Source organism: Periplaneta americana, chromosome 7, assembly GCF_040183065.1.
Source record: "Periplaneta americana isolate PAMFEO1 chromosome 7, P.americana_PAMFEO1_priV1, whole genome shotgun sequence".
In the NCBI taxonomy this organism is placed as follows: domain Eukaryota; kingdom Metazoa; phylum Arthropoda; class Insecta; order Blattodea; family Blattidae; genus Periplaneta; species Periplaneta americana.
The window spans coordinates 89,122,605-89,134,812 of NC_091123.1; the positions used below are offsets into that span (position 1 = coordinate 89,122,605).

Genomic DNA, 12,208 nt, shown 5'->3' on the forward strand with positions numbered 1-12,208 from the left:
GTTTGAGTTTATGGGGGCACTAGGAACACTACTGGGTGTTCAGTTCAAAATGTGTCTTGGCTCGCTGTATGCCGTCATGTGGCTAGCTGATGAGCCTAGAGAATTCAATCTTTCCTACACTTCCGCAGCTCAGGTGTATAATCTAAGAGGCAGAGAAGTTGGCTAGCAAGTACGGCGTTCATTCTGAAGAGTACGTACCGATACGTACGGTAACGCCGGTAGTGGCAGGAATGTGAACTGTTTGGAAATACGTACTGTCGGGATATGGGGAGAGGGTTAAGACGATTACTTACGTATTTGTTGACATTAACTTCGACGGTCAACATGGACACGGAGTATTTGATTTGTGTTGTGTAATGTTATCGTACGCAACCGATGATAACAAATACCCTGCGTACGACTTGCTGGCGCAAAACACAGTTCGAAAGAGGTTATGGTAGCACACAGACCGTACAGACCGCCATCTGTTGATACGACGTTCAAGTTATACCGTACACGTTCTCAAGTTCAGATTGAAGAACGCCTTAAATAATAGGCAACTTCTCTAACATTTAAGCTGAAACTCGCTTCAAATCGGTGACCCAACAACAGTGACGTCATGACACACTTTGAAATGAACAGCCAGTAGACTGTGCAGGTACTATTTCGCATTGTCTGTAATGAGACGATAGTAGCGATCCTAGTGGTTAGCAACTATCTATGGATGCATACTTATTACGTATTGAGCTTCGTGACTATGTCACAGTCTACTATATACAGTCGCGAAGCTCAATATGTAGTAAAAAATGCAAACAAGGGTAGTTGCCCACCACTAGGATCGCTTCTATCGCATCATCGCAGATCTCTCTCCTAGCAGCCGATAAAATATGTTACACTTTCGTTGTCGTGTTCTTTTGGAAAAATTAACACCTTCCTTCCATTATTGAAATATTAAATGCATAAAGTTAATTTATTATTTTAATGAAGTATATTAAATTCCACCATAAACTCGAAGATACCTGCAAGAAATAAGTTAATATAATTTTTGTTTGTGCAAAACGAACTGAAATTTACTATAATAGCTTCACTCATTCAAGATTATAGCGATAATTAACTATGAAACCAATAAATATTAATTTGCATTTCTCTTTACAACAATAATAATGGAAATATGAATTAATAGAGTAACTTACGTGTACCGGTACTTGTTGTGTAGGCTTACGTAGTTAAAGTGGGATGAGGTTAAGCAATAATAATCACACCAGAATTGGAAATAAAACGTGATCAATAAATTTTATTGTAACAGACTTTTTCTACGTCTCTAGTAAAGCAACAAATAAAAATAACAACAAAATTAACAGCTATAATTAAAAACATATCCTTTGAAGAAAAAAGTAGGCCTAAGCAATAATAATCCCACCAGAATTGAAAATAAAACGTGATCAATAAATTTCATTAAAACAAACTTAATTTTTCTACGTCTTTAGTAAAATAACACATAAAAATAACAACAAAATCAATAGCTACAATTAAAAATATATCCTTTATTTCTCTGGAAATTTAGCAGCCTAAGTGACAGAACTTTAACCGGTATCTAATGTCTTTTCGGTTAGACTGAAACATTTCATTGTGAAATTTAAAGATATAATGTATTCTAACAGTCACAAAGAACTTCAAATTAAGAGTTTTGTTTCTGCTAGGCATTCTTGTGGAAACCCAGGAACCTTTCTGAATCTTTCGGAAACCGGAAAAAGGATAACTCTGGCCTCTTTCTCTTACTGTTGCTACAATTTATAGCACTACAAACGTCTCCTCCTTGTCCCATATTATTATTCCAATTATTATATTTTAGCCATTAACATTTTCATTATAACCAATAACGAACATTTCACAAGCATCAATGTGAAATACGCAACGAGCCAGCACTCGAGAGAAATACGACATAGTCCAAAGTCGACCATGGACAGTCTATTGTTTCTAGTTGCTAACCGCTTGGAGCGCTTTATCACGAGATTTGCAAAAAAACACCTCAAGCTTCGCGACTGTATATAGTAGACTGAGACTATATACTACTGTCAGTGACTCAGGAGAAGACGAGAGTGGACTGAGGAGGAAGGGATGTGAACAGATAACGTACAACAACACGTGCAATATTTGTACTGCAGTAAGCAGAAACATTAGGTCTCCTTCTGTTCAACTTAGCGTTAATATCCATATGCATTGTTACTCATGTTTCCTGCACGAGTAATAATAACCTGGCTACTGGGATGCTTATCTGAGCGATGTTTATAATAATCAACAGCGATAGTCAATAAGGTCACATTCTTTCCGCTCGTCTTCTCCTGAGTAATGAACAGTAGACTGTGGTACAGGTCTGTACGTCTGTAGCTGCTCTTGTTACCGGTTTATCCTTCGCGTCTGTTTTCATATTAGTACAAGGAATTTGTCCAATAGAGGGAAACACTAACTTGGCTCGAATGTCAATAGACTGAATAGACCTTTGCTTGTACGGCTTGTACAGTAAAACACTTCCGTCTCAAGTATTCATTATTTTCACGTTTTCATATAAATACAATTTTTTCCAAGTCTATAAGTATTTTTTGTGATGTATTAAAGAATATGAATCAGCTTTCACTCCACAATACATGTATCTTTTGTTTGTGTTTGCCATGTCATAATCTTCCACGTGGTGCTTGCGTCGTCTGTGATACGAATAGGGGGAAATTTCACTCGCTGATAGGCCAACATGAGTTTATGAAACCACTTGCTTGACAGTGGCGAAAACATGGCAGACGTGGTGAAGGAAGTTGTTGGTCATAATGAAAATTTGACAGAAAATGTTACTAATACAACAGCCAAAATACCCGCAACTCCTGAGGGAATGGCGGTTGCGTATGGGAGCTTAGTTATAATGGCTCTGTTGCCTATATTTTTTGGCGCATTCCGATCAGTGAAACACCATAAGGAGCAGAAGGTAACCTGCACGTAATCCATATCGAACAAATTGTCTTGATACGATGTCGCTTTGTTGTATGTTGGCGTATTATTTTAATAAAATAAACATTTAGCCACAACGATTCCTTTTATCAGGTTATTGTAGTGTATTGAGGTATGATGTTACCGCGGTCAGTAGTTACAGTATTCCTCAAAACCTCATGTATGTTGCTGAATTATACAGTGTCAATGTTTTTTTCACTTTCCGACCCTTTAAACGAAGATTAATTTTGAATTTTATTTTCAGTGGTATATCCAGTCACAAATGATTAACATTTTAATGCTGAATACTTAATTATGTGCTGTGGATGAGACAAACATGTTTATTGAATTAAATAAAGATTTTATTAGTTCTAATTTAAACATAGAACAGAGATGAGTATAATATATTCATATTTATTATTTTACATTGTTGTGTTTCTTTGTTTACAGGAATCTGGAGAAAAACCCGAGACAATGTCACACAAAGACGCTGCAATGTTTCCTATTATAGCCAGTGCAGCATTATTTGGACTGTACATTTTCTTTCAGGTAGAGATACATACGGCGTTTTTAGACATACGGTATTCTTATTATTAGCTAGCTGAATATTTGTTTGTTTATATAAATTACTTTTTTATTTTAGTTGTGCATGAAATTTGCTTATTAAGCCAATATTTGTAACTTTTTAGTAATGAGATCAGTTTCCATATGTTACACTTTTATAACAGTATTGTAGTTTTGATCTGCTGTCATTGAATCAAATTTATAGACCTTCAAGGTAAACAGGTATTGACCTTTTAATGAACAAGATGTACAATATGTTCTTAATTATTATCCAATTTTTAAATTATGACAAATTGACATAGGCTACGATGGAATGTTAATTTGTAGTAAAATTCTGATTTTTATGTCATAGTACTGGTACTTAATAAATTATTTATCGCGCCTCATACTTCTCTGTTTAGATGTAATACTCAAAAGAACGTGACCTTGTACATAACTTGTCCACATGGAAGAATCTGACTCCACCCATTCTGTTTCAGATGTTCATATCAGTAATAGCTGAAAGTAGGCTATAGTATTGTAGAGCAAATGATGGAATCATATCTGTATTATTAAAGATATTGCAAAGCAAATCATTAACGATCATAAAATCTTGTAACTTATGAATATTGAAATTCTCGAAACTATTACAGAGTATATAGCCTATCTACCAGAAGTAAATTATCAGAACAGCACTTTTTTTACTACTAACTAACTCATTTAAATCCAAACCGTCTGTTAAAATGTTACACTTAACACTTTCACATACAATATAAGATAAAATAATATTATGAATATCTTTGTATAGTACCTTGTTAAGTTTCAATAATTAACATAGAACGGATTTGAAAGTTGTTTAACAAGTTTTTAACGTTTCATCATGTTTGATATAGGCCTGCCTAAGTGTTAAAAGTGTTATGAATCAAGAATAGATAAAAATGTTTTAAATGCTATGTTAAATTGATAACAATAATAAACTTAATGTAGATAGGCTAATCATAAACTTTATAATTGGAAAAACTATTGTTTTGTTAATGTATTGTCTTTTGTAATTCTGATAATACAGCGTTAGAGTTCTTTCTTCTGTAAGGCCAATTATGACATTTTCGGAATTGATTAATGTGAAATAACTTAATATCTCTTTGACAATATGTGTTAGGTAATGTATCTGTACTGCTTACTAGAGAATTAAAATTATTATTTCGTTCTTAGGTCTACCAAAAACCTCCCAATTCTGTTCAAAGCTTCTTAATTAGTAATATTTATTTATTTATTTGTCTAATGGCTAGTACATGATATTTACTGTCATTGACTGAGCGAAAAACAAGAAAGTGATGAACAAAACTAAGGATTAAGTAAATTAATTAATAATATTAAATGATATGAAATCGAGATCTGTTTATATTTTAACTTTCTATAATATTATGAAAAGACTGTGTTAATTTGTCCTAATCTTTGAGAAATCTAAAGTTAGATGTCTGATTGAGATGTTTTTTAAATAACACTGATCGACAAGTTTCAACTTTAAGTTTATTTATTTATTGTAAACCTCTCAACTTCAAATGAGGTTATGAGACAATAAATAAATAAGTCAAGTAAATAAATAGGTTAAATAAAGAAACAAAACCAAAGTATATTTTCACTCACATTTTTAGAATTTTTTTCTTAAGCTCTTTTGTTTATAACTACCACCAGAATCGGGCTCACTTCTGTACAGAGGCAGTGGGATTTCGTCTAAGGTTAAAGCCCAGTTTAGGTGTGTGTGTATTAATCGAAAATTAGGCTCTAGAAAATATTGAGAATAGAACGCATGTTTATATATTTTTTTCGATTAATACACCTAAACTGGGCTCTAACCTTAGAGAAATGCCACTGCCCCTGTACAGAAGCGAGCCTCCAGAATCCTCTTGCAGAAGGATTCAACAATAGTCTGCTAATATGTTCTGGCGTGATTTCTCCATTGGAGAAATATCCTGGTAGAATCCCTAGCTCGTCACTCATTGCTCCCAGATTAGGAGGAAAGAAGTACAAATGGGAAATTGAAAGTGAATTTTCAAAGACATACAGCAAATGCTCGATTATCTGGGCTAATCACCGGACAAATATAACTGAAAGCACGTTTTTTTTTCTGCAGAATGAACCTTTTCATATAGTCTAGTAGGCATACAGTACACTGTGTTTGAAAATGAAATATGTCTGACATTTAACACATTCAATTATAAATTTTTATCAATGGAATAGGCTAACATAGAATTATAAAGTGCTTTCGATTTATACTGTTGACAAAAATATAATATAATTAATTAAACAGACTGTAAAAATGTCATTTTCTATCTTTTGAAGAAAAGTAATCAGTAATGTAATCTAAGATTCTTTTAAATATGTATTTCCTTATACAAGTACGAATGTTACCAAGTGCAACAATATCAATGTAATAACTTAAATCCCATTGTTCCACATAATCTAGAACAGTATCAACACACTCCAAAGCTGTAATGTGCCACACACGTACAATTTCTCTTTATACCAATCTCTTCCCCTCCACTCTCTTCATTGCACACCAGCACTGCGTTGACTGTTTCTTTGTCTATTGTATGCTAGAAGCCTGGTTCACATGCATCCAAACATAACCACTCTTCAATATTTCCGCTGTCGATATTTTCAAATTCTTCAGTGCGGGAAATTAACCTGATTATGTCAGATGATTAATTTTCTTTAAATTAATTCTAGCTTTTGTGTCTCGAATTTGTTCGAAGCACTCAATCAAACTATAGTATTTCTGTTTTCATATACTGTGTTAACAGTTATATATAGAAAATACACCTAGTTGGGGGATTAGAGCCTATTCTCTCCTGCACAATTTCACTGAAGAATTCCATTCTTTTCGGAAATTTTGACAAAAAAACAGGCCATTACGTTGCAGAATTTGAAAAAAATAACCTAAACTGAAGGCAAGAAGATATTGCATTTTGTAAAATGAGATTCCGCTAGATTCCGAAGTATAGCAATGAATTGGGGTAGTTTTCTCTAATCAAACATTGCACCATCCTTTTGAACCTCTTATAATGTAAGCTTCATCATATGTCTAACACTTAACTCTTTCTAGAAATTTGTCAATCCCACTGTCAGCTGCTCTAATATTTTCTTTGCTCCTTGTGCAGAGAGGATGTAGTTTCAAACAGGAAACACCTGTTACACTGCAGCTGACTGGGCCCAGGGAAAAAGACCGAAAAGATCTATTAGGACTCTGCTTGGAAACGTGAGGACTAATGGTGTGAAACGATGTTCCAGCCATCTGAGAATAACAACATATTTCCTTTGCTAAATCCTGAGCATTTCTGTCATGTAGTTCAATGAAACTCCAAAATCTTTTATAAATTTCCCTTCTAATACGTATTTAAAAATTAGTACCATTTGAGTTTTTTATGACACATCTGTCATTTCATGAGCCTGGATTAATAGATAATCAACCTTATTTATTTCATCAATAATATGTTTTTGACACACCCATAGCATTGCCTTTAAGTTATTCTGAATTGTCTTCATCATCCCTTTAAACACCATTGCAGTTTCCAATATCCTTTTAAAACACTACCAATTAGAGCGGTATAGGCCTAGCTGGTATATTTGACCATTACATACCCCCAGATTATCTGTATTTTCAGTTTCATCAAGTCCCCCCCCCCCCCTCAAAGAGAGTTCAAATTCATCACAGAATTCAATGGGTTCGACAATGTATGATAGAATGTGGCCTACTTATTCTTATAAACTAGTTCGTTGTATTGACAAATAGCAATTCTATGACTTCGTCTAATTGTTACCTAATATTAGTTTGCCTTAACAACAAAAAACTAACAACGATAAACTCATTTCATTGTCTAGATGATTTTTGAAAGAGACTGTATTTTTTTATCTGGAAAATGTTGTTGTTGTTGTTTTTCATATTGAATCAGTGCTTTTTCTTCTATTGTCACTTTGACAATAAAGTCATTTGACCTCTTGCACTCCAATATTTTTCAAAGATATTATCATGACCAGCCACTGAAGCACAGATTTTGAGGTGTTCCGAATCCATTTCTTGGTTTGAGTTGCACAATGGACAGTTAGGGGACTGATATATTCCAATTCTGTGCAGGTGTTTGGCCAAACAATCATGGCCTGTTGCCAATCTAAATGCAGCTACAGACGATTTTCGTGGTAAATCGGGAATTAACTGTGGATTTTGATGCAGAGAGTTCCATTTTTTCCCTTGGGATTGTGTTATCAAATTTTGTTTGTTGAAGTCTAAGTATGTAGATTTAATAAATCTTTTCACAGAGTAATACGTAGATTTAGTAAAGGATTCCACAATGGTAATGGTATCCATTGGAATACAATTCTTTTATTGAGTGATATTAATTGAGAGAGCATTTTAGTTATTTCTGCTGTTTGAGATGAAGGTGTGTGTTTAGAGACTATTGATAGAATAGCTGCTTTGGAGTCTGACAATATAACTACATTCTTAAATTTATTGATGTGGCATAGAAGATTCCTGAGACTTTCACTTATTGCAATGATTTCACCATCAAAACTTGTTGTTCCATATCCAAGAGATCTATAAAGTGAGAAGAGACAGCACGTAACACCTGCACCGGCACCTTGTTCTCTGGAGATCAAGGATCCGTCGGTGTATAAATGAAGCCAGTTTTGTGGAGGGTACCTAATATTAATTGTCTCTAAAGACAATTGTTTCAGTATTTCAGTGTTTACTTCTGATTTCGTATTTCTTCTGTTAAATTTAGATTATATTCTATATTTAATAGAGTTAAAGGGTTTGGTTTAATTTGTAAGTTTTCTTTTAAATTCGGGATATTGATTTTCTGTTTTAATTCTTGAACAATGGATATGAAACTTTTTTGAGTTTTCAATCTACAGAGAGGACTGTATGAATGCCAATTGTTTCCTGGTAATCTGATAAGTTTTTCATATTGAATCAGTGCTTTTTCTTCTATTGTCACTTTGATGCTGTTAATATTAGTGAGGAATCTCATAGAATCTATTGGAGTTGTTTTGATTCCACCAGTAATGAGTCTGAGAGCTTGGTTTTGAACATATTCGATGTCGTTTATGAAAGGTGAAGTAATTAAAATTTCTCTGCAGTATGTCAGCACAGGCTGTATAAACATTTTGTATGTAGTGTTCAAAGTATTCCTAGAGCATCCCCATTTCTTTCCTGCTAGTCTTTTTAGAAGGGAGAATCTTTTACGAGCTTTTTCAGAAATGTATTTCAAATGGTTGCTCCATGTTAACTTACTATCGAAAATAACTCCAAGATATTTGGATTCACAAGTCCTAGGAAGGTGTTGGCCATTGTATTGGATATTGAATTCCCTTTCTTTTTTACCGAGTGAAAATATTTGGTAGTTACTTTTGCTTAAATTGAGTGTCATCAAACTTGATGTATTCCATTCATGTAGTTGATTTAGAGCTTGAAGAGCAGAATTTTGAATTTTGTCTCTATGTCTGTAAGATCCGGAAGTCCACAAAACTATATCATCTGCAAATAGTGCTGTTTTCATGTTTGATTCCTCTAATAGGGAGGGTAAGTCATTTATATAAATATTGAATAAAGTTGTGCTGAGGACAGTGCCCTGAGGTAGACCTCGATATGTTTGTCTGTAACTAGAAAGTGAGTTATTGAATTCAGTGGCAATGAATCGTTGACTAAGGAATTCTGATATCCATCTGAACATATTGCTGGAGATACCTAATTTCTGGAGTTTTAGTAATAATTTATTTCTCCAAACAGAGTCATATGCTAACTGAAAGTCAATAAATATTGCCAAGGTATCTTCTTTCTTGTTAAAACTGTCTTTTATTTCTTGGCCGAGGCGTATGACTTGTTCATTGGTAGAGTGTAGTTGTCGAAAGCCGGCTTGTCTTGGTGATAAAAGATTTTGGGATTCTAAATACCAAGTTAATCTGTTGGAGATCATGGACTCCATAGTTTTTGCTATCATGCTTAATAGTGCTATTGGTCGATAACTATGAACATCATGAGCAGGTTTCCCTTTTTTGTGAATTGGTACAATGATTGCTTTTTTCCAAGCTGCAGGAATTAAGGTGTTCCATGATAAATTGAAAATGGATAAAAGTACAGACTTGGCTTTTTCCCCCAGATGTTTAAAAAATTCGGAATGAATGTTGTCGGGGCCAGGAGATTTCTTGGTTTTTAAATTTTGTATAGCTAGAGTTAATTGTTTGGAAGTAAAATTTTGATGAAATATTTCAGGTTTTGTACTAGTAATATTGTTTTTATTATTTTCATGTAATTCTCTTTTGATAAATTTGTCAGTTTTTTTGGTATTGGGATGTAATCTGTGAGAGTTTGAGTAGTGTTTATTAAATGCATTTGCTATATCTCTGCTATCTGTTAGTGTTTTGTTATTATGAATAATAGGTTGGCTAATATTTTCCTGTGTATTGGAAATATTCTTCAGAAAGTTATATGTTTTAGTGCTATCTGTTCTGTAATTAATATTTTCAATAAATTTATTGAAACTGTTCTTTTTTGCTGTTATGATTGCTTTTTTAAGAATGGCAGTCTTCTTCCTCCAATCTTGAGTATCTTCTGGTGTTTTGCTATGTTCTGCTTTGGTTCTTGCTTTATCTCTATCTTGTTTCAATAAATTCAGGTTTTCTGTCCAGAATGGGGTGTATTTTTTTGGTTTGCCTCGTGGAATGTGCTTGTTTGCAATTTTAAGAAGAGATTCACAGAAATATTCGTTCAATCTATCTGAGTTTGTATTTTCCATTAGTGGTGTGTTGAGCTTGAGGTGTTCGTCGAGTTCTGTTGTAAATAGTTTCCAATTCGCTTTCTTAAAGTTCCATGTTGTTTTGTTATTGTAGGGTTCTTTTCTTCGGTTTTGGTGGAGATGGATAGAAGCAATGATGACTCTATGGCCAGATCCAGGGTCTTCAATTATTTTTTTCTTGGTTTCGTGATGGATATCTGATGTTACTAGTAATAAGCCTAGATTTGTACCAGAACCAGAATAATGAATGAAAGTAGGGGGATCTTCTTTTCTGTAGACAAGTTCTGTGGTTGTAGTATTTAGGAGGTCCATGATTATTTTTCCAAGTTGGTTTACATTATCATAGCCCCAAAGTTGGGAGTGGGCGTTAAAGTCACCAATTATGATAGTTTTAGGTTGTATATCAAACAAAGTTAGATCAAAGGGATTATTAGGTGGGTTATAGGCACTGTAGATTTTGAAATGTTGTTGATTTTTCCATACTTCAATTTTTATTGGTTCTAATTTGTCTTGATTATCCATTTCTTTTATGATTTGAAAATTTGTAATTAATTTCTTTGATGTACCTGCGAGAATTCCACTACTGATCTGTCTACCTTTGGGTAACAGTTTCATATTAAAACCTTTAAAATTAAAATATTTTAATTGGTCAGCATTAAGGTTTGCTTCTTGAATAAGGAAGATATCTATATTATTTTCTGAGAGTATATTGGCTAGTTCAGTCTTCTTGGCTGATGTTATACTGCCAGCATTCCATTGTAAGATGTTTAGTTGATTCTGTACCATTAAAGTAGTCCCCGCCCGGAGATCCGATTGGGGGACTATTTTACCTCTGGATAATTTTACCTTAATGGTACTCATTTCATATCTGAGTGATAAATGGCAAGTTGTAGCCGATTTAAGTGAACACCATATTTTAACGTTTTGGTGGCTACTTCATTCACACACAACCCCCAGAATGTCTGGAGGACCACACCTGCTGTTGGTCGACGGGTCCATTGGACCTAGCTGGGAGATCTTGTTGATCACCAGCTTTCCCTCCTTAAGCCACTGGAGGACGATTTTAGTGCCATAGCAGGTCAGCACTAGGAACAGAAAAGTAGAAAGAGGAGGAAGGAAAGGGAAATGAACCCCTAGGCCTCAAATGCTCTAATGCTGTCGGGGTCGATGAAAATAAGAGTTCAGTCAGAGGACTGGATAGGAAAGGGTAAAGAGGGAATTAGGTATTGGTTAGAGGAAAATTATACCAAATTCAGTCATTAACTCATCAAGCTGACCAGTGCTAATTGATGAGTAGCCCCTCCCTTTAGTTCAGCTTGTAAAATTATGCTTACTAACAGCTGGACCACGGGAAGGTAGGGATGGGACATTGGGTATTTGTCCAGGTTGGTTCCTTAAAGCCTTCAATGGGAAGGATTAATGGCTCTCCCCCCTGTATCCGACAGATACCCTTTTGCAGCCTATCTGGCAAATGTTTAAGATCTCTAATGCCAGTCTTTTTGAACTATTTAATACTGCCAAAATAGAAACACAAGAAAAAAAAACAACAAAAAATCCAATCACACTTCCCGCGTGATGACACAAAATTTCTCATATAGCTTCTGTTTTTGTCACTAAACTTTTGTGTAATGCTTAAATCTTGTATTTGCGGTCCTAATTCTTTAGCTACAATTCTGTATTCGTAAGTTAAAGTTTGTTTTAATTAATTGGTTTTTCACACTAATCAGAATATTATATACCGGTAAAATTTTTTGCATAGCTTCTGTTTTTGTCACTAATACTTGCATAATGCTTAAATGAGGTATTGGCTGGCCTTACTGTTTAGGTACAATTCTGTATTCATAAGTTAAAGTTTGTTTTAATTCATTCATTTTTCACACTATTCAGAATATTGAATTGAAATTAAATACGCTTTA

At 34.2% G+C, this 12,208-nt stretch overlaps 1 protein-coding gene across 1 annotated transcript in view; it reads left to right on the plus strand.

Annotated features, from left to right (window-relative positions):
• Positions 1-2,483: 2,483 nt before the first annotated feature.
• Positions 2,484-12,208, plus strand: part of LOC138703273 (minor histocompatibility antigen H13) — a 31,115-nt gene continuing 21,390 nt past the window's right edge. Inside the window, exons 1-2 of the mRNA XM_069831020.1 lie at positions 2,484-2,953; positions 3,406-3,504. Of these exons, the coding sequence (XP_069687121.1) occupies positions 2,765-2,953; positions 3,406-3,504 (288 nt within the window). The 5' untranslated portion in view covers positions 2,484-2,764. The remainder of the gene's footprint in view (positions 2,954-3,405; positions 3,505-12,208) is intronic.